The sequence below is a fragment of the Oncorhynchus keta genome, chromosome 13 (assembly GCF_023373465.1).
Source record: "Oncorhynchus keta strain PuntledgeMale-10-30-2019 chromosome 13, Oket_V2, whole genome shotgun sequence".
Classification (NCBI taxonomy): domain Eukaryota; kingdom Metazoa; phylum Chordata; class Actinopteri; order Salmoniformes; family Salmonidae; genus Oncorhynchus; species Oncorhynchus keta.
Window position 1 is genome coordinate 49,135,806 of NC_068433.1, and position 22,806 is coordinate 49,158,611.

Here is a 22,806-nt window from a genome sequence, read left to right on the forward strand (position 1 = left end):
TAGGAGAATCCATTCAGAATCTCTTCTGCCATTTATGCCTCTGTACATCATTGTTTCTCTACCTGCAGATGTTTCTCCTCCAGCTGTTTGTACATGCCAAGTACTCTGTCTCTGTCGTCCTGTAAAGAGCCCATGGCCTTGGTGAAGGCATCCAGCCTGGCTTTGCTGTGGCTGCTCTCCTCCTCTGCCTTCCGCAGCCGGTCCTCCAGACCACGCACCTCCTTTCTCCTCTCCTCCAGCTCCTTCTCAGCCTCCTGGGCCCTGGCGTCAGCCTCCCTCCTGGCCTCCTCTGCAGCCTGGGGGGGAGAAAGCATGTCAAGAAGTTGCAGGGGAATGGGTTTTAACATTTCCAAGCTCGTAAAACAACTTGATAGCTCAATCAAAACAGTAACATCACAATACATTTGTAGGGAATTTTTACACCCTATTTTGAATAAATGTAGAATTTGACACCCTGTGCATTGAAATGAGCAACTATTCATTGTGATGACAAAACATGTCATAAAGCAGAGATGAAATAACAGTGATGCGTACCTGTGTCACGGCCTGCTCCTTCTCCCCCAGCAGCTCTACCTCTCTCCTCTCCTTCTCACTCAGCTCTGTCTGCAGGCTCTCTGTCAGGGTCTTGGAGGAGCGCAGGTCTGTCTCCAGTTGTTCCACGCTCAGGCCCAGCCTCCTCCCCTCTGCTTCCCTCTCCTTCAGCTGGGACCTGGCCTCGTTGGTCTCTCCCTGCAGCTTCCCAACTGCCTCTTCCAGGGCCTGGGCTCTGTGGCGGAGCCCCTCCGCCTCGCTCTCCAGGGAAGCCAGCTGGGCGCGAGTGTCAGCCAGGGAGGTCTCAGTCTGGGCTAGGGACTTCTGAAGCTCCCCCCTCTCCTGCTCCAGGGCAGCCTGGTTCTCACGGAGCCTCTTCTCTTCCTGCTCCCATTTCAGCTGCCACTGCTTGTCTGCTTTCTGCAGTCTTGATAAAAAAAAACAAGAAAAAAAAACACATTACATAACATACTATAGTGTATCACAAACCTGGCAGGAAATTGGGGCAATTTAATTAATTAACTTTTTCAGGAACTGTAGCCATTTTTACCTGTCCACTGTAAGCTGTAGCTCTTCTCTCTGTGCGGTCTCTTTCTGCAGCTGTTCAGCCAGATCTCTGGATCGGGTCTCTCCCTCCCGCACCTCTGCCTCCTTCCCCTGGAGGGTGCTGTTGAAGCGACTCTCCCACTGCCGGGTCTCATCCAGCACGCGGTCCCTGTCGTCCTGCAGGGAGGACATACAGCGCGAGAAGGCAGCCAGTCGGGCCAGACACTCATCGAGGCGGGCCTGCATCTGCTGGGCCTGTCTCTCAGCGGTGTCAGCCAGCTCTTTTGCCTCCCGGGTGGCATTCTCCTCTCTCTCCCTCTCCCGAAAAGACTCCTCCAACCTCAACTCAATCTGCTTCAGCTCAGCTCCCAGCCTGAACCTCACAGAGTCCAGGCTCTGCTCTGCCTCTGCTTTCAACTCAGCCTCTCTCTGTAGAGCGGTCTGCTCATAGGCTCTCCTTTCAGCTTGGGCCTGGCTGGCCTCTGTCTGGCTCTCAACCAGCTGGGCTTTGCAGCTAGATAGCTCAGCCTCAGTCTTCTTCAAAGCGTCTGTGACTTTGGTCCTCTCCAGATAGGCTTGCCCAAGCTCTTTGTGGATCTCGTTGCTGCCCAGCTGCAAAGCCTTGCTCTCCCTGGCCATCTCGCTGATCCTTTCCTGGTACTGGATGCAGTCCTTCTGCATCTGGCGCACCTCCAGCTGCTTCTCTCTCAGCAGCTCCTCCAGCTGCTTTGCCCGACTCTGGCTGCCCTCTTTCACCCTCTGGGCGGACTTCAGCTGCTGCTCCAGCTCCCTCTGTTTCCCTGACACTGCCTCTGCCTCAACCCTCTCTCTCTGGGCCTGCCTCTTGTCCTCCTCCAGCCTGGCTGCCCGGTCCCTCTCGCTTTCGGCCAGGGCTTCCAGTTCAGCCCGCTCCCTCTCCAGTCTCTCCACCTCCCGCTGCAGCTCCGCAAGGCGCTCCCGGCTGTCTGCCGCGTCCTGTTGGTAGCCGGCGATGCTGCCATTCAGCTGGGCCAGCTGGTTCATCAGACGCTCCTCTAGGTCGTCCTTCTCTACCTCCAGGCTGCTGTGGAGCCCCTGGAGTTGGGCTTCCCTTTTAGAGCTCTCCTCCATCAGGCTCTGTTCCTTATCTTTACTCTCCTGAAGGAGCTGCTCCAGAGAGGCTAGTCCAGCTTTGAGTTCAGCCTCACTCTCTTGCCACTGTTCCCTCTCTGAATGTAGGGCTGCCTCCATTTCCCTCCGCTTTCCCTCAATTGTGGCCAGTTCACCTTCAGACATGTCCTTCTTCACTGGCTCCTCCCCCTGGGTCTGTTCCTTTTCTTTACTCTCCCGAAGGCGCTGCTCCAGAGAGGCCAGCTCAGCAGTGAGTTCAGCCTCGCGCTGTTGCCTCAGTTCCCTCTCTGACTGTAGGGCTGCCTCCATTTTGCTCAATTTTACATCAATTAGGGCCTGTGTACTTTCAGTTATTTCATTCTTCCCAGTCTCCTCAAAAGAGTGCATTTCAGGTGCAGCTACCTCAGACTCTATAGCCTGACTATGTGCCTCTATGTCCTGAGGCTGGCTCTTAACTGGCTCTTGGGTAGTTTCAGTCATGACTGTACTAGACTGCTGGGCAACAATAGTTTCCTCCACTACATCATCAGAGATGGGGGTTTTATCTGGAGCTAATCTGTCCCCTTTCTCTTGGGCTAGTTGTTCCCTCACCTCAACAACTTGCTGTTCTAAGGAGTCCCTCTGTGCCGTAGTGACATTCAAATCAGCTTTCAGAACCTCAAACTCTTCTTTGAGTCTTTCAAGTTCTCCTTTGAGTGCCTTGTCCTCTCTTCTTATTCCTTTCTTTTCATCCATCTCTCGGAGTCTCTCATTCTCCTCCTCTAAATCCATTATTTTCTGCTGCTTGGTCTTGGCAAACTTCCTCATCTTGTCTTTGACAGTGTCCACCTCTTTCTGGGCCTCTTCTTTCTGCCGCTCAGCCTCCTGCTTGGCTGCCTCGTGGGTCCTGGCTCTAGCAACAAGCTCCTTCCTCTCCTGCCTAGCAGCTTCCAGCACCCGTCTCACACGCTCTGCCTCATCACTCACGTTCTCATAGGACTTTAGCAGAGTCTCATACTCATCCTTCATCCCATGCACCTTCTCCTCACATTCTCTGCATGCCCGGGCAGCCTCCTCCTTGGCAGACTCTGCCTCTCTTTTACAGAAGTCTTTCTCTGTCAGCATACCCTCCATGGCCAGCTTGAGGCTCTCGCAGGACCCCCCAAGGCTCTGGTTCTCCACCAAGGTCCGATCGACCTCCTCTATCAGCCTCTCTCTTTCTGCTCTCAGCTTCTCCAGCTCGACTTCTCTAGCATCCATCCTCTGCTGCAGTTCAGTGATGACTTTCTCAGTGGAGGCCAACTCCTCTTTCTGGCTTTTGTTCTCTTTGAGGGCCTCTTTGCGGGAGATAAGGGCGGCCTTCAGCTTCTGCTGAAGCTGCAGGATCTTGGCCTCGCTGCCCTTCTCTTCCTCCTGCCTCTGGGGGACCTCAGCCTCCAGTCTCTGGCTCTTTTCCTTCTCTGCTCTCAGGCCTTCCTGCAGGGAGGCGATCGACTGGTCCTTCTCATACACTGTCTCTTGCATAGACTGGAGGAGAGAGCTTTGCTCACCCAGCTGCTGGCTAAGCTCCATGATCTCATCGTTCTTGTTGCTCAGGAACTGCTTGAATTCCTCCACCTCTGTCTGCAGGATGGCAATGGTGGACTCAGCGGAGTCTGAGGCGGCTCCCTTGGCCGCAGCCTCCAACTCTGCTTTCACAGCTTCTGCATAGGTCTGAGCCTGGAGACACTTCTCCCTCAGAGCCTCCAACTCCTCATAGACATGTTCAATCTGGCTCTCCTTCTCTCTCAGGGCCTGCAGCTCTTTGCCCAGCTCTAGAAGCTCACTTTTCCTGAGTGACAGGCTTGCCTGGCTCTCCTGCAGTTGGCCCTCCAACTCTGTACAAGATGCCCTCTCAGCCTGGACCTCTTCTTTCAGAGCTTGAAATGAGGCCTCAATGTCAGCTGAAAGTACCTGAGAGGGTTCCTCAGCACTGGGAATGGGTTTATCACCTCGTTGTTGTGCTTCGTTCTCAGGAGCGGCAAAGTCCACCCAGTCTTCCTGGACCCAATCTCCTGCAGCTGGCTTCTTAATCTTCTCCACTGCAGCGTTGGTCTCCAGCTCGGCATGTACTTCCTTCTCTGTGCTCCCCTCTTTCTGTGCCTGCAGTTCCTCAAGCTCTCTCAGTCTAGTCAACAGCACATCTCGTTCACCAACCTGCTCCTCCAAACGCTCCAACAGCCCGTTGTACTCTTCCTTTTGTTGTTTAAGCTGTTCGCGGTGGTGCCTGTCCTTTTCTTTGGACATGCGGATGGTGTCTTTGCGAGAGTCCTGGGCCTCCTGGAGTTTCTTTTGCAGTGTTTCGCAATCTGACTCCAGCGAGGCCACCTGGGACTGAAACCCAGTGATTTCAGATGAGGTGTCAGCCTCAGTCTGCTGAGCTCCCTCACTCAGCCTTCTGTTCATTTCAAGTGTCTCTTCCAGAACCTGATCCTGCTGGCTGATTTTCCGTTCCAAAACCTCCATGACCTCTTCTTTGGACCTCAAGTCTTGTCTGAACTCTTCGAGAGTAGTTTCAATTGCCATATCCTCTTGTTTTCTGTCTTTTTCTAACACTGGTAGACTTGCAGGGGCTTCCTCCGTTGCTTTCCCTACTTGTTCTTTCCTTTGATCTGCCTCTTTCTCAAACTCTGCAACTTTTTTCATCAGCTCTTTGCGCTGCATCAGGGCTGCCTGCAACCTCTTTTTCATGGTGGCCACTTGGGTTGTCAGATCCTCTTTGTCCTTTCGCAAACTAGTGAGCTCATCACCATCCTCTACATGACTCTCCCCTGTCACTTTCTCCTTTTCTCCAGCTTTCTCAAGTTCAATTATCTGCTCCTTCAGTTTCTTGACTTCAGCACTCATCAGGAACTTCTCCTCACCGGTCTGGAGCAGTTTGGCAGACATGCCATTGCTCAGCTCCATCATCTCCTGCTCTTTCTGGGTGATGCGCAGTTGCAGCTCGTTAATCTCTGTGTCCCTCTCAGACAGTACAGCTTTGGCCATGTCCCTAGCCTGGGAGATGTCCAGTAGGCTGGCCTCCATGTCTTGGAGCTTCTGCTCCAGCTCAGAGGAGGTGATCTCCCCTTCTTCCAACTGGGCACTCAGCATCCTGGCCTGTCCCTCCTGCTGAGAGAGAGAGCGCTGAGCCTTGTCCAGGTCTGCCTGCAGGGCCTGGATCTGCTGCTCTTTGGAGCGGCCTTCTGTCTGCAGGCTGTCCAGCTGCTCCTCCAGGAGATGCATCTCCATGCTCTGCCTCTCCAAGTCAGAGCCACTGTGCTGGGCCACCGTGTCCATCTCTGACCTGGCTGACTGGAGCTCTTCCTCATATCTCTGAGCCTGGGACTCTGCCTCATCCTTGGCAACTGCCAGGGACCGAATCTCTTCCTCAAGGCCTTGGGCTCTCTCCCGTGACTCTGAGGCAGCCTCTCTCAGTCTCTGGAGCTCAACCATGAGCTCACTGTACCTGTTCTGCAGCTCATCTGCTAGGGCCTGGGCAAACACCTGTCCAGGGGCAGAATCAGAGTCAAAGAGGGTCGCCCCCTGCTGGCTGAGGTGCACCTGCACAGTCTCACGGATGATGACAGATGAGGACTCCACCTGGACTGTGGATGTTTCCTGCCCAGAGCTGTTCTCTTCCCAGGATTGCATCTGGAGCTGGCCAAAGCCCTGCAGTATGGGAGGCGACTGCTGACCTTCATCTTGGTTCACAGCCTCTAGGAGGGTCCAGCTGCTGTGGGCCACCTCGGAGTCACTGCTCGTGACCATCTCATCAGAGGAGGCCCCCTTAGATTCTCCGGGAGAGTCAGACTGGGGTTCAATGAGCTCTGGACTGCTCTCGTTATCAGCGGACACTGACAGGATTGACCTATCCTCTGCCACCAGGGTGGTGTCCTCCTCTCGCGTGTCTTCTAGGAGGTCTGGCAGCACTGCAGGACTGTCGTAGGGGGCCATGGCAGTGTCCTCACTCTGGTCTAGAATCTGATCAGCGCTTACCTTGAATGCATCATTTGAGCCCTGCTCTTCAGCCAGCACAAGACTCTCTCGCAGGGCAGCCAACTCATGGTCTTTCTCCAATAGCTGCTGCTCCAGAGACAATATTTGGGCTGGGGAAATCAATAAAGATGAAAATTAATAGCCAGCCTAATTATCTCACAATACACAATTAATTGATCATACCTGAATTGCCAAAACAGATATTTTTTTCATGACTCCGCCTATATATTATAGATTTCCTTTCAGATTTTTGCTTCTAACTGTTAACAATTGAGATTATTGACATACTGTCAACATACTGACAATACTGTTAAAATACTGTCAATACTGTTGACATGTCTACTAAACCACCAGTCTTTCAGGTTTAGTTACAGACTGTGTGAAATGGGTAAGGCCTGTAACCGCATCTGCATCACTATGCTGAACTCTGTTGGCAGTGGGGCCTGTGACAGCACAGTGTCCAATCCTATGCAAACACATCAATAGAGGGTGTGTCTGCTGGCAGGATGTATGACTGGTCCTGGCGGTTGGCTTTCAGATGTACGACTGGTCCTGGCGGTTGGCTTTCAGATGTACGACTGGTCCTGGCGGTTGGCTTTCAGATGTACGACTGGTCCTGGCGGTTGGTCCTGGCTTGTACGCTGTCCTGGCAGATGTACGACTGGTCCTGGCGGTTGGCTTTCAGATGTACGACTGGTCCTGGCGGTTGGCTTTCAGATGTACGACTGGTCCTGGCGGTTGGCTTTCAGATGTATGACTGGTCCTGGCGGTTGGCTTTCAGGTGTGTGAGGTCCTGGCGGTTGGCTTTCAGATGTACGACTGGTCCTGGCGGTTGGCTTTCAGATGTACGACTGGTCCTGGCGGTTGGCTTTCAGATGTACGACTGGTCCTGGCGGTTGGCTTTCAGATGTACGACTGGTCCTGGCGGTTGGCTTTCAGATGTACGACTGGTCCTGGCGGTTGGCTTTCAGATGTACGACTGGTCCTGGCGGTTGGCTTTCAGATGTACGACTGGTCCTGGCGGTTGGCTTTCAGATGTACGACTGGTCCTGGCGGTTGGCTTTCAGATGTACGACTGGTCCTGGCGGTTGGCTTTCAGATGTACGACTGGTCCTGGCGGTTGGCTTTCAGATGTATGACTGGTCCTGGCGGTTGGCTTTCAGGTGTGTGAGGTCCTGGCGGTTGGCTTTCAGATGTACGACTGGTCCTGGCGGTTGGCTTTCAGATGTACGACTGGTCCTGGCGGTTGGCTTTCAGATGTACGACTGGTCCTGGCGGTTGGCTTTCAGATGTACGACTGGTCCTGGCGGTTGGCTTTCAGATGTACGACTGGTCCTGGCGGTTGGCTTTCAGATGTACGACTGGTCCTGGCGGTTGGCTTTCAGATGTATGACTGGTCCTGGCGGTTGGCTTTCAGATGTATGACTGGTCCTGGCGGTTGGCTTTCAGATGTATGACTGGTCCTGGCGGTTGGCTTTCAGATGTATGACTGGTCCTGGCGGTTGGCTTTCAGATGTATGACTGGTCCTGGCGGTTGGCTTTCAGATGTATGACTGGTCCTGGTGGTTGGCTTTCAGATGTATGACTGGTCCTGGTGGTTGGCTTTCAGATGTATGACTGGTCCTGGTGGTTGGCTTTCAGATGTACGACTGGTCCTGGTGGTTGGCTTTCAGATGTACGACTGGTCCTGGTGGTTGGCTTTCAGATGTACGACTGGTCCTGGTGGTTGGCTTTCAGATGTACGACTGGTCCTGGCGGTTGGCTTTCAGATGTATGACTGGTCCTGGTGGTTGGCTTTCAGATGTACGACTGGTCCTGGTGGTTGGCTTTCAGATGTATGACTGGTCCTGGTGGTTGGCTTTCAGATGTACGACTGGTCCTGGTGGTTGGCTTTCAGATGTACGACTGGTCCTGGTGGTTGGCTTTCAGATGTACGACTGGTCCTGGTGGTTGGCTTTCAGATGTATGACTGGTCCTGGTGGTTGGCTTTCAGATGTACGACTGGTCCTGGTGGTTGGCTTTCAGATGTACGACTGGTCCTGGTGGTTGGCTTTCAGATGTACGACTGGTCCTGGTGGTTGGCTTTCAGATGTACGACTGGTCCTGGTGGTTGGCTTTCAGATTCAGAGAATAAAAACACACATTTTAAAATAAGTCTCCTTACCTTTTTCAGCATCAGTCACTTCTTCCACAGACGGGTCAGTCACACACTGGACCAATGACTCCCTAGCAGCCTAGGAGAGAAAGACAAAGGCCTGAGTTATTACTGAACACACAGAGGGTGTAAACCTTATGACTTAATAATACATCAATCCCATTGAAGTGGGACTACATTCAAAATGAAGTGAGTTAACAGTTTCACACAGCTGTAATGTAGTTCCACAATAGTTACACTGTAGTTATGATGAGCCTGGGTGTGAAGGTCAGCCCAGGGCTGCAGTCATAACAGAGGATCAGTGGAGAGGCGATTAGCATTGCCTTGACCCAAACGACAGGAGGACATTCTGCCTCAGCATTATTAAACCCAACCGCTGTCTCTGTCCCTCAGGCTGTCCGCTCTGAGATAGATCGTGGCCAACTGACCTGCCCCAGTAGTCAGGGCAGCGACCAGAGAGACTTCCCCACATGAATAAGCATGTGCGACACTCAATGTGCTGACTGGGCAGTCCTCACAGCACAGTGAAATAACAGCACACCAATAGATCATATTGTTTCAGACTGCACACACATACAGCACAAATGTCTACAGAGGGTTTGTTGCTTTCTATTGTGACTACGCACAGTCAACAAATTCTGTCTGGAAAGGGGATTGTCTAACAATTAGATTCAACATACAGTGCCTTCAGAAAGTATTCACACCCCTTGACTTTTTCCACATTTTGTTGTGTTACAGCCTGAATTTAAAATTGATTAAATTAAGATGTTTTGTCACTGGCCTGAACACAATACCCCATAATGTGAAATTGGAATTGTGTTTTTAGACATTTTTCAAATTATTTAAAAATTAAGAGTTAAAATGTCTTGAGTCAATAAGTATTCAACCCGTTTGTTATGGCAAACCTAAATAATTTCAGGAGTAGAAATGTGCTTAACAAGTCGCATAATAAGTTGCAGGGACTCACTCTGTGTGCAATAATAGTGGTTAACATGATCTTTGAATGATTACCTCATCTCTGTACCCCACACATACAATTACCCCTCAGTCAAGCATTGAATTTCAAACACAGATTCAATTACAAAGACCAGAGAGCTTTCCAATGCCTTGCAAAGAAGGGAACCTATTGGTAGATGGGTAAACATTTTAAAAGCAGACATTGAATATGCCTTTGAGCATGGTGAAGTTATTAATTACACAAAGATACAGGCATCCTTCCTAACTTAGTTGCCGCAAAGGAAGGAAACCGCTCCGGGATTTTACCATGAGGCCAATGGTGACTTTAAAACAGTTACAGAGTTTAATGGCTGTGATAGGAGAAAACTGAGGATGGATCAACGACATTGTAGTTACTCCACAATACTTACCTAATTAACAGAGTGAAAAGAAGGAAGCCTGTACAGAATAAAATAATTCCAAAACATATCTGTTTGCAACAAGGCACTAAAGTAAAACTGCAAAAAATGTGGCAAATAAATTAACTTTTTGTCCTGAATACAAATAGTTATGTTTGGGGCAAATCGAACACAACACCACTGAGTACCACACTTCATATTTTCAAGCATGGTGGTGGCTGCATCATCTTATGGGTATGCTTGTCATCAGTAAGGACTGGAGAGTTTTTCAGGATAAAAAGAAACAGAGCTAAGCACAGGCAAAATCCTAGAGGAAAACCTGGTTCAGTCTGCTTTCCAAAAGAGACAGATTCCCATTTCAGCAGGACAATAACCTAAAACACAAGGCCAATTATAAACTGGGTGGGTCGAGCCCTGAATGCTGATTGGCTGACAGCCTGGTATATCAGAGCGTATAACATGGGTATGACAAAACATTTATTTTTACTGCTCTAATTACGTTGGTAACCAGTTTATAACAGCAATACGGCACCTCGGGGGTTTGTGATACACAGCGTTGCGTCGTGCCTAAGAACAGCCCTTAGCTGTGGTATATTGGTCAAATACCACACTTCTGGCCTTATTGCTTAAATATACACTGAGTGTACAAAATATTAAGAACACCTGTTCTTTCCATGACATAGACTGAACAGGTGAATGCTAGGATCCCTTATTAATGTCACTTGTTAAATCCACTTTAAATCAGTGTAGATGAAGGGGAGGAGACGGGTTAAAGAAGGATTTTTAAGCCTTGAGACAAGTGAGACATGGATTGGGTACATCTGCCATTCAGAGGGTGAATGGGTAAAACAATAGATTTAAGTGCCTTTGAATGGGGTATGGTAGTAGGTGCCAGGAGCACCGGTTTGCGTAACACTGCTGGGTTTTTTCTCAACATTTTACCATGTGTGCTAAGAATGGTCCACCACCCAAAGGACATCCAGCCAACTTGACACAACTGTGGGAAGCATTGGAGTCAACATGGGCCAGCATCCCTGTGGAATGCTTTTGACACCTTGTAGAGTCCAAGCCCTGACGAATTGAGGCTGTTCTGAGGGCAAAAGGGGAGGGAAGGGTCAACTCAATATTAATAAAGTGTTCTTAATGTTTTGTTCCTAGTGGCCTAGTTACAGTTGACTTAAATCGTCTTGAAAATCTATGGCCAGACTTGAAAATGGCTGTCTAGCAATAATCAACAACCAACTTGACAGAGCTTGAAGAATAAAAATAAATAAAAGTGAAAATATTGCACAATCCAGGTGTGCAAAGCTCTTGGAGACTTACCCACAAAGCCTCACAGCTGTAAACGCTGCCGAAGGTGGTTCTAGCTGTATTGACTCAGTGGTGTGAACACTTATGTAAATTAGATATTTCTGTATCTCATTTTCAATAAATGTAGTAGCACTTCTAAAAACATGTTTTCACTTTGTCATTATGGAATATTGTGTGTAGATGGGTGAGAGATTTTTTAAATTTACATTTCGAATTCAGGCTCTAATGCAACAAAATGTGTGTTATGGGTCAAGGGTTATGAATACTTCATGTAATTTCACTGTGTGCGAAAACATCTGACATAAATAGATGCCATATATTAACATAATAATAATTAATAATTAACATAATAACAATCTTGGATCATTGGTCATAGTTTTTTTGGCATTGCATAACTTCTCAAATAATGAGCATTGTAAGACATCCACAGCTTTGTCTTTTACACAGATGAAAATGAGCCCACCATTTGGTCAAATTACAGAAATACATTAGAGAATCTAGCAATGGGTACAACAGACTGAAGAGTCTGGTCATTTGGGGTTCACAGATAATATACCATATAAGCTATTTCTCCCAAAGTACATTTTGATGTTTATTTTCAGATTATTACAGGATTCAAAACAAGCTTACAACATGTGCTACCTTAATTCATTTAGTAGTCGTAACAATCTCCTAAATTAATTTAGTGCGTCTGACTGCTCACCATTCCAATTTGCTGCTCCAGCTGTTGTATCCTAGCAACTGCCTCTTTGCCTTCTGCGGTGCGCTTATCCAGTTGTTCTGAAAGAAAAAAGAAAATGATTAAATACGTTGCAAGCAAGCCACTTGTTAGGGTATCATGAATCCTATACACTTATAAACGGAACTTGCATGATAGTGTATTTGGTTCCCTTACCTTGCAATGTCTCCATGGTGTGGGTGACCTGGGCGCAGCGTTCCTCGCTCTCCCTCTGCTCCACCCTCAGCCTCTCCAGCCGGACCTCCAGGGCCTGCAGTGTACCCAGGCACTGGGCCGGGTCGGTGGGAACAGGGCTGTCCTCCTCGGCCCCCTCTCCAGCCAGAGAGCGCAGGCCTGTCAACAACTCAGCCAGGGCCTCTCCTGCCCTTTGCCCCTCTCCATACTCCACTCTTAAGGCAGCAAGCTCCTTCTCTAACCTGGCTACTTCTCTGTTGGTCACTTCCTCCCGCTCTCTAGTGGCCCACTCCAGTTTCACTGTCAGCTCCTCCATCTGGGTTGATCTGTCTCTCTCTGAACCCTCCAGACTGGCTAGCTGAGCAGCTCTGTCATGCTCTGAGGCCTCCAGGTTGGCTAGCTGGGCTGCTCTGTCCTGCTCGGAGGCCTCCAGGTTGGCTCGGAGGGCCACCAGCTCTGCCTCGGCCTTGCTGGACCACCCAGCCCACTGCTGCCTCTCCTCCTCCCTCTGCCTGCCAGCCTCAGCCAGCTCCTGCTCCATCTGGCGGAACTGAGCTGTGAGGATCTGCAGAGAGAAGGGGGAGAGTTAGAGATAGAGTGAGGCAGAGAGGGGGAAAGAGACAGAGAGAGGCAGAGAGAGAGAGAGAGGCAGAGAGAACAAGAGAGGCAGAGAGGGCAAGAGAGGCAGAGAGATAGAGGCAGCGAGGGCAAGAGAGGCAGAGCGGGAAAGAGAGGCAGAGCGGGAAAGAGAGGCAGAGCGGGAAAGAGAGGCAGAGAGAGAGAGAGAGAGAGGGAGAGAGAGAGAGGCAGAGAGAGAGAGGCAGAGAGAGAGAGGCAGAGAGAGAGAGAGCGAGAGAGGCAGAGAGGGCAGAGAGAGAGGCAGAGAGGGCAAGAGAGGCAGAGAGGGCAAGAGAGGCAGAGCGGGAAAGAGAGGCAGAGAGAGAGAGAGAGAGAGAGAGAGAGAGAGAGGCAGAGAGAGGCAGAGAGAGAGAGAGAGAGAGAGAGAGCAAGAGAGGCAGAGAGAGAGGCAGAGAGGGAAAGAGAGGCAGAGAGGGAAAGAGAGGCAGAGAGGGAAAGAGAGAGAAAGAGAGGCAGAGAGAGAAAGAGAGAGGCAGAGAGAGAAAGAGAGAGGCAGAGAGAGAAAGAGAGGCAGAGAGAGAAAGAGAGGCAGAGAGAGAAAGAGAGGCAGAGAGAGAAAGAGAGGCAGAGAGAGAAAGAGAGGCAGAGAGGGAAAGAGAGGCAGAGAGGGAAAGAGGGCAGAGAGGGAAAGAGAGGCAGAGAGAGAAAGAGAGGCAGAGAGAGAGGCAGAGAGGGAAAGAGAGGCAGAGAGAGAAAGAGAGGCAGAGAGAGAAAGAGAGGCAGAGAGGGAAAGAGAGAGGCAGAGAGAGAAAGAGAGGCAGAGAGGGAAAGAGAGGCAGAGAGAGAAAGAGAGGCAGAGAGAGAAAGAGAGGCAGAGAGAGAAAGAGAGGCAGATTTAGATGAAAATGAGGCAGAGAGGGAAAGAGAGGCAGAGAGGGAAAGATTCAGAGAGGGAAAGAGAGGCAGAATCAGAGAGGGAAAGAGAGGCAAAGAGAGAGAGAGGCAAAGAGAGAGAGAGGCAGACAGAGAGAGGCAGACAGAGAGAGGCAGACAGAGAGAGGCAGACAGAGAGAGGCAGACAGAGAGAGGCAGAGAGACAGAGAGGGAGAATGAAGACAGATGAAGACGGGGACGGTAGGGTCTACAAGGAGGACTGCTCGGCTCTGCGAGTAAAGCAGTGATTTTGCATTTAGATGAGAAATGAGTCTGCCCCTCAGCCCTTATGTAACATTCAACATTCAAATCACCAAATGTACTTACTCAATCAGTGTCACACTAGTAACTTGGTGAATAATGTAATACAGTACTCTGTGTCAGTCTCTTCAGATGGGCTCATTTTGCTCATTGTTATTCTATTGTGACCTTCATTGAGAAAACACCACTGACCAGCACAGTAGAGCATGTCTGTACCTGTTTCTGCTGGTCGGCATTGTTCAGCTCCCCCTGCAGCATCTCCAGCACCTGGCAGCGTGACCGCATGGCTTCCTCCTGCTCCTCACAACGCCGCTGGGCTGCACGCAGAGCCTAGCAACACACACACTAAAGGCTTGGGTACAGGCTAAAAACAGTGTATAGGACCTGGCCTGTGTGAGGGAGTGTAGAATGAGTCAGAGAATGAAGTTTGTACCTGCTGCAGCTCAGCGTCGTTCTGGCTCTGCACTGTGACCCTCAGCAGCTCGTCCTCATGCTTCTGGATCTGCTCCTGGAAACGCACGTCCTTTTCACAGACAACTGCCTGAAGCACACGAACCTAAACGCATGACACATCTCTGCAGTCAGCTGAAGGGCCCCCCCCTTTTTTTTATACAATGCAATCCGGAACATTTTCATTGAAAATGGTTAGAGTAACAACAAAATTGGCACCTGCTCCGTGTGTACGGCTTCCTTTTCACACAGGGCCTGTTCGGACATCTGGAGACGCTCCTCGAGGTTCTTCGCCGAGGTCGAGACCTCACTGAGCTGCTTCCTCAGCTCCTGGAGTTCCTCCTCCACAGCAGGAGCTGAGCTGGTGAAGGAGCTGTCTGGAGAGCTCTTCAGGAAATAGACAAGGATTTCAAAATGTTATTGATGACAAAATAGTCTAGTGTAGACCAAACTGGCTGTAAAGAATCGACAACATTTTAACTGAATACATAACAGCTAAAATACACATCAGAACCATGCTTAATGAACGTAGAGTTATTTGAACTCAGCTAAAGGACTCACTGTTGCTCCCTCCTGCCCCTTGAGGTCAGCAATTTGTTTGTTCAGAGTAGCCATCTTGGCTTTGGCCTGCAGCTTCAGTTTAGTGAAGCGTGCCTCCGCTGTCTCCCTTTCACTCTGTAAACACACCAACAAACACAGCATTGAAACTTGTGTTCCAGCAACAACAGCATCATCTCAGTATACTTCTGACCACAATCATTATTTGACAAGAAGTGCATCAAATATGAATATTTCATGAACCCAACCCACACAGGAGAGTAAAAATCGAAGCTATGCATTAAGGGCAAATCCATATAAAACCACTGCATTCATGTGTCTCACACACGCATACAAAGTCAAAGCAATACACACAGGCAGGCATGCACACACACACACACACACACACACACACACACACACACACACACACACACACACACACACAACAAAATACATGCAGGTCCACAAAACCAAAGGAAAACACACCCACCTGTACCCAGGCCTCACCTTGAGCTGCGTTTCGAATGTGGCCAGCTGGCTGTCCTTATCTCTGACCACCTCCTTGAGATGCACAGTCAGTTGCTCCAGATGAGCCAGCCTCTCCAGGGGCTCCTCCTCCACCCCAGGCCAAGACTCCTCAGGGGCCCCGGGGGCATCTCCAGGGGGGAGCTGGGGGACCAACATATCCTGCAACAGAGTCACAGAGAAGAAGAGTGGATACAAATATGGGGACTTGGAGAACATTAAGGTCTTCAAAGGTGATTCGTTAGAGCAGGGTTTCCCAAACTGGATCCTGGGGTCCCTCCTGGGTGCACGTTTTGGTTTCTCCCCTTGCACTACACAGCTGATTCAAATAATCAACACTTGATGATGAGTTGGTTATTTGAATCAGCTGTGTAGTGCTAGAGCAAAAAACAAAGCGTGCACCCATGGGGGACCCCAGAACCGAGTTTGGGGGAACATGTGTTAGAGTGCTGATCAGTTTTGCCTTTTAGATCACAATGGATTTATTATTATGGACAGAGAGGAGCTGATCCTAGTTAAACACTACTGCTCTGAGACAGTCCCAGGACAGAAAACATGTGCCATGTTATGTAAGCTTTTGAGGGGTTGAGGGAGTCTCTCTTACATGAGGGGCTCCATCGGGGGGCTCGTCCCCAGACAGCTCCTGCAGGACGTTGGTAAAGCCCTGGGACAGCCGGCTGAACATGTAGCCGAAACTGGTGGTACAAAACAGAGACAGTAGGCCTTTATCTGGACAGGTGGAACCTGGGTCATAGTCAGTAGGTTGCAAAAGATCCTACCCCAAAAAGGTCCTTCAAGAGGTCCTACCTAAACTTTCCAAATATATTTTGAGGCTTTCTTATCTTCTGAGTCCATAGATGCCACAACAAAATAAATGATAAGCTTATCAAAAGTTTCTTAAAAATTGTGAATATTCCATTCAGTGTTTCTTCCCATGCAAGATCCCTGATCAAAGTAAACCCATGTCCTAACATGATACTTTCACCTTGGTTTGACATGTTAGATATGAGATTTCTGAGAGATGCCCAAGATTCTGGAGTTTGGAGATTGAGGGTTCTGTCAAATCAATCATTATTTATAAAGCCCTTTTTACATCAGCAGTTGTCACAAAGTGCTATACAGAAACTGGATCAAAAAATCTCCATGGAGTTATGATGCATTTCCAATGTTAGCACCCCTGTTACGTTATGATTCACATTTCTGTGTATTGAAATGATTTAAGACAAAAACATAGATAAAAATAAAATAATAAATGGAAATAAGTGCAGTGGATGATAACAATTGAGACCAGTGAAATCATAGAATGAGGATTCCTGGACAGTCAATCACTGGAGGCCCCTCGGAGGACCATCCTCCTCAGTGAATTTCATAAGAAATTATGACATTTTCAAAAAGTTACTATTTTTTGATCAAACTAGAGGTCGACCGATTAATGGGCGATTAATTAGGGCCGATTTCAAGTTTTCATAACAATCGGAAATCGGTATTTTTTGGCCCCGATTTGCTGATTTTTTGTATATTTTGATGCCTTTATTTAACTATGTAAGTCAATAAATAACACATTCTTATTTTCAATGATGGCCTAGGAACGGTAGGTTAACGACAGATTTTCACCTTCTCAGCTCGGGGGATCCAATCTTGCAACCTTACAGTTAACTAGTCCAACGCAATAATGACCTGCCTCTCTCTCGTTGCACTCCACAAGGAGACTGCCTGTTACGCGAATGCAGTAAGCCAAGGTAAGTTGCTAGCTAGCATTAAACTCATCTTATAAAAAACAATCAATCATAATCACTAGTTAACTACATACACATGGTTGATGATATTACTAGATATTATCTAGCATGTCCTGCGTGGCATATAATCTGACTGAGAATACAAGCATACAAGTATCTGACTGAGCGGTGGTAGGCAGAAGCAGGCGCGTAAACATTCATTTAAACAGCACTTTCTTTGCGTTTTGCCAGCAGCTCTTCATTGTGCGTCAAGCATTGCACTGTGTATGACTTCAAGCCTATCAACTCCCGAGAAGAGGCTGGGTGTAACCGAAGTGAAATGGCTGGCTAGTTAGCGTGCGCTAATAGCGTTTCAAACGACACTCGCTCTAAGCCTTCTAGTAGTTGTTCCCCTTGCTCTGCATGGGTAATGCTGCTTCGATGGTGGCTGTTGTCGATGTGTTGCTGGTTCGAGCTCAGGGAGGAGCGAGGAGAGGGACGGAAGCTATACCGTTACACTGGCAATACTAAAGTGCCTATAAGAACATCCAATAATCAAAGGTTAATGAAATACAAATGGTATAGAGGGAAATAGTCCTATAATTCCTATAATAACTACAACCTAAAACTTCTTACCTGGGAATATTGAAGACTCATGTTAAAAGGAACCACCTGCTTTCATATGTTCTCATGTTCTGAGCAAGGAACTGAAATGTTAGCTTTCTTACATAGCACATATTGCACTTTTACTTTCTTCTCCAACACTTTGTTTTTGCATTATTTAAACCAAATTGAACATGTTTCATTATTTACTTGAGGCTAAATTGATTTTATTGATGTATTATATTAAGTTAAATTAAGTGTTCATTCAGTATTGTTGTAATTGTCATTGTTACAAATAAATGATAAAAATCGTCCGAATAATCGGTATCGCCGTTTTTTTTTGGTCCTCCAATAATCGGTATTGAAAAATCATAATCGGTTGACCTCTAGATCAAACTATACTAAATATATTCACGTCACCAAATAATTGATGAACACACTGTTTTGCAATGAAGGTCTACAGTAGCCTCAGCAGCCCTCAGCATGTTAGCACCATAGTGTAGCTGGAGGACAGCTAGCTTCTGTCCTTCTCTGGGTACATTGACTTGAATACAAATCCTAAGAGGCTCATGGTTCTCACCCCATTCCATAGACTTACACAGTAAGTATGACAACTTCCGGAGGACGTCCTAGAAACCTATCACAGCATGAACTGACATGTCCACGCAATCAAAAGATAAGAGAATGAATCTAGTACTGAAAGCATAAGCTTCAGCTAGCTAGCACTGCAGTGCATAAAATGTGGTGAGTAACATTAGTTGACTCAAAGACAGAGAAAGACAGTAGTTGAACGGTTAACAAAACAATTTATTCTAAAAATTAAGGAAAAGTAAGAGAGAGTGTTGTATTTTATTTGTTACTTTCACTTACTTAGCTAGCAAATGCAGCAAGCTAGTTAAGTGTACAGAGAGGGATGATATGTTAACTAGCTGGCTATCCAACACTGGATTTCTTCCAAGGTAAGCTTTTTATTTTTACTTATTGCCGCCGGGTTCATAAATGGAAAGAAACTGGGGGAAAAAGACCTGAATTTGTCCAATAGAAATTCACATTTGCAACTGTCAGCTAGATGCAGTCAAGAGTGTGGAAGGCGGTATCGACTGTGTCACTGTCTGTCACCTTGATTCTCCACCTCATAGGCTAGGTTGTAGCAGCATCACAATGGGTACAGGGGAAATTAGAGTATCATGTAGTAGCCTAAACCTATCGATGTTAGCTGGGTGAATGTGAATGAGTCATCCGATATGCTGTAATAGAAATAAGGCCATACTCATAAAAATGTATCATCCTCCCTCATCTTAAATGGCCCCGACCGCCACTGCAGTCAATCATCCTTTGTGCCAATAATATACCTGTGGCAACATACATTTACGGGCATTATTGTTACTGCGACCCAGATAGTTCGTGCAGAGGGCCTCGGGGTTCGAATGTCACCCGAAGAACCGAACACTGCCGAACAATAGGGCCATTCGACTGCGGCTGCGTCACTTCGTTTTGCCCACTACTCCTGAACAGCAGATTATGGGGAGAAATGGATGGCTTACTTTCTGAACATTGTGACAGTGCTGGCTCCAACCATAGTAAGAGTATTTGATGTTTATACATAAATCGGAATTATGATGTATTGGTTGCGCTTGTATAAAAACAGCACAGTAGACAATCTCAGAGAGAAAGCGAACGACTTAGCTTTTCAGTGCACGTAGACAAGCAGCTAGCTAGCTTACTGGCTAACAACGATAACAATATTGTCTAAATATATCGCCGTGCCTTGTTTTATTGGAGCGTGTGGCAGCTGTTCTAAATTGCAACTCTGTGAATGGTGTGCTGATAGTTGAAAGAACGAGCAACTAACCTGTATGAAAGCTTCTCAGATGTCTGTTTATTCTTTTTATATGATAAATCGCCTCTGCTGTATTTCTGTGCATAGCCACATCACCAAACATCCCGGAAACAAAACTTGCAGAACATCGATTGGCCAGTGGACGATTTGCTCAACAGTAAGGGGGAGTCTGTAAATTCCGACCTTTACCATTTTTATAGAGACCGTCTTAGGGACATGGACATTTCAAAAAACGAAAAATGTGCAACATGCGCCAAAACACTTAAAAAAAATGTTTTTTTTACAAGATAATGTTTGTGTCTTTTTATACCACGATTAACCTTCTTATCCATTTTCGTTTGGAACCACACTGCTGAATTTATTAGGATGGGGCCGGGTCATGACCCACGGGTCAATCTGATCATCAACAATGGAAGGCAACTTGGACGAAGCCTTCTCCTACTTGCACACTACACCACAGTGTTTCTGACCTTTGTGAGTCGCTCTGTGAACTTGTTTGTGCAGATGCTAAAGTGGACCACACTGTTTGCACGGTACACCGTGTCCGTCTTTGACTCTATCTACAGACACCTGCATTGGTGGCGTAGAAGGGGCGGTGGAGGGGTTGCCAAGCAGATCTGCCCCAGCCCTGACACAAAATCAGGGTGACCAGAGTAAACATGCCAAGTCCCTTTAAACCTGAAGAAGTCACAATTATTCTAAGAGTTTTAACAAACCCTATCACTAACCGGACAGCCTGCTCAAGACATCACATCAGAAGATCTCACTGATCTTTTGGGAAAATTAAGTGCAACAGTGGTGAGAAAGTTGGGAGAGAGTTGAAGTAGAATGGAAAGAGCACCTTACTGAAGTCATTCAGCTTGAGCATTTAATTTTTAAATTTAATTTATTACTAACAGTCTCGTGTTTTACAGTATATGCATGTATCGGTTGCATGTGTATTCCTTGTACTGTAATGCCAATATGAAAGTTACATGTTTGAATATTCATATCATAAACTACTATAATAATGTTCAAGGAAAGCTTCTCCAAAACCACTAACAGGAGGGGAAGAATCGGGCATTAAACACACTATTGTAACACTTTTCTAAAGGGGATAACGTCAATTCAACTACACTACCCACATATGAACTGTCATTTGTAACATATATAGGATGTACAGTATATGGGTCTAACTAAGCAGCTATTTTGTCCCACAGCCAGCTTTTCATGTGACTGTACATAACTGAGAAGTATGTTTCCTGGGCCACCAGACAGGGAATGGGTCTTTCACATTCTAATCTCGGCACCCAGAACCAAATCTACTCAATTACATTCATGTTCAGTCTGTCACAAGACTATTCCCATTCCTGCATTATACTGTGTCAATCAGAAATTCAAACCACTATTGAGTTGAACGAATACAGAATTGTCTTTATCTATGCTTATAATGTGTATTCTTTTATTATTGTATTTACTTATTTTATTTGTACAAACTGAAAATACTATATGAATGGCAGCATTATGTTCAAAATCATGCCAACAATAATCCCTAAAGTTGCAAATGTGTTGACTGTTGTCTGGATGTGTGAAGTTAGCTGGATGTCCTTTGGGTGGACCATTTTTGTTACACACATGAAACTGTTGTTAGAGTGAACAACCCAGCAGCATTGCAGTTCTTGACACAAACCGGTGTGCCTGGCACCTACTACCATACCCCATTCAAAGGCACTTAAATCTTTTGTCTTGCCCATTCACCCTCTGAATGGCACACACACACTCGATGTCTCAAGGCTTAAAAATCCTTCTTCAACCGGTCTCCTCCCCTTCACCTACAGATTGAAGGGGATTTAACAAGTGACATCAATTAGGGATCATAGACTGTCCAGGTGAAAGCTATGTCATGGAAAGATGTCCTTAATGTTTTGTATCCTCAGTGTATATCACAGGTGTCAAACTCATTCCACGGAGGGCTTTCGCTCCTCCCTTGTACTCGAGAGGAATTAAATCAAATAAAATCACATTTTGTCACACGCCCCGAATACAACAGGTGTAAATCTGACAGTGAAATGCTTATTTACAAGCTCTTAACCAACAATGCAGTTAAGAAGAATACAAATAAATAAATAAAGTAACATAATTAAAGGGCAGCAGTAAAATAACAATAGCGAGGCTATATACAGGGGGTACCGGTACAGAGTCAATGGGCAGGGGCACTGGTTAGTCGAGGTAATTGAGGTAATATACATGTGGGTAGAGTTATTAAAGTCACTTATGCATACATAATAAGAGAGTAGCAGCAGTGTAGAATAGGGGGGCAATGCAAGTAGTCTGGGTAGCCATTTGATTACATATTCAGTAGTCTTATGGCTTGGTGGTTGAAGCTGTTTAGAAGCCTCTTGGACCTAGACTTGGCGCTCCGGTACCGCTAGCCGTGCTGTAGCAGAGAGAACAGTCTATGACTAGGGTGGCTGGAGTCTTTTAATTTTTTTAGGGCCTTCCTCTGACACCGCCTCGTATAAAGGTCCTGGATGGCAGGAAGCTTGGCCTCAGTGATGTACTGGGCCGTAGGCATTACCCTCTGTAGAGCCTTGCGGTCGGAGGCCGAGCAGTTGCCATAACAGACATTGATGCAACCAGTCAGGATGCTCTCGATGGTGCAGCTGTAGAACCTTTTGAGGACCCATGCAAAATCTTTTCAGTCTCCTGAAGGGAATAGGTTTTTGTCATGCCCTCTTCATGACTATCTTGGTGTGCTTAGACCATGTTTGTTTGTTGGTGATGTGGACACCAAGGAACTTGAAGCTCTCAACTTGCTCCACTAAGGTCACCCACTAGTAAGGAACTCCCCACACCTGGTTGTTTAGGGCTCTATTGAAAGGGAAAAAAACAAACCTGCAGACATGCAGCCCCACATGGGAATGAGTTTGACACCCCTGGTCTAGATAAAGCCTTTAAAGATGGAATACACATTAGGGGAAACGGCACCACTGTCTCTCAAATTTGGCCGTACGTGTCCTCCTCTTCTTGATATGCCACACCTGTCTGGTGGATGGGTTACCTTGGCACGGGAGAAATGTTCACTAACAGGAATGTAAACACATTTCTGCATATCATTTTGGAGAAATAAGCTAAGCTTTTTGTGCAAATGGAAAAATTCTGGGATCTTATTTCAGCTCATGAAACATGGGCTCAACACTTTACATGTTGCGTTTATATTTTTGTTCAGTATAGTAATATCCCAAACGGATATGAAAGTTTCACCATTAAGGATTCCAGCTTTAAGAACCAGTAAAGCAAACTGTTTTGGGGATTTCTGTGAAAGCTACAGCATGTACTCTGTACTGTAGTCTAAATAAGAAACCTCTAACCGACTGTAGGATGTGCCACAATATCTGGGCCTAAGCGCCACAGTTTAAGTACTTTATTGTGCATTATGCTAAATCCACTGCTTGTCTGGCCTC

General features: G+C 47.1%; 1 protein-coding gene and 1 long non-coding RNA gene across 5 annotated transcripts in view; one reads left to right on the forward strand and one right to left on the reverse strand.

The window, feature by feature from the left end:
• LOC118392587 (golgin subfamily B member 1-like) overlaps positions 1-19,520 on the reverse strand; it is a 31,973-nt gene extending 12,453 nt beyond the window's left edge. For both annotated transcript variants that reach the window (XM_052460488.1, XM_052460487.1), the window contains exons 1-13: positions 19,376-19,520; positions 15,810-15,900; positions 15,188-15,367; positions 14,702-14,815; positions 14,360-14,527; positions 14,124-14,246; positions 13,907-14,020; positions 11,900-12,482; positions 11,708-11,784; positions 8,348-8,417; positions 1,082-6,293; positions 535-958; positions 63-296 (exon numbers count right to left, since the gene is read on the reverse strand). In XM_052460488.1, coding sequence (XP_052316448.1) covers positions 63-296; positions 535-958; positions 1,082-6,293; positions 8,348-8,417; positions 11,708-11,784; positions 11,900-12,482; positions 13,907-14,020; positions 14,124-14,246; positions 14,360-14,527; positions 14,702-14,815; positions 15,188-15,367; positions 15,810-15,890 — 7,380 coding nt within the window. In that variant the 5' untranslated portion in view covers positions 15,891-15,900; positions 19,376-19,520. The remainder of the gene's footprint in view (positions 1-62; positions 297-534; positions 959-1,081; positions 6,294-8,347; positions 8,418-11,707; positions 11,785-11,899; positions 12,483-13,906; positions 14,021-14,123; positions 14,247-14,359; positions 14,528-14,701; positions 14,816-15,187; positions 15,368-15,809; positions 15,901-19,375) is intronic.
• LOC127906836 (uncharacterized) lies at positions 6,300-8,313 on the forward strand. 3 transcript variants are annotated; one of them, XR_008062960.1, is made up of 3 exons: positions 6,300-6,796; positions 6,974-7,346; positions 7,569-8,313. It is a non-coding gene; the product is annotated as an uncharacterized LOC127906836 (long non-coding RNA). The 3 variants fall into 3 exon arrangements; XR_008062961.1 differs by having other exon boundaries at positions 6,974-7,293; positions 7,356-8,313; XR_008062962.1 differs by having other exon boundaries at positions 6,300-6,764.
• Positions 19,521-22,806: the final 3,286 nt, after the last annotated feature.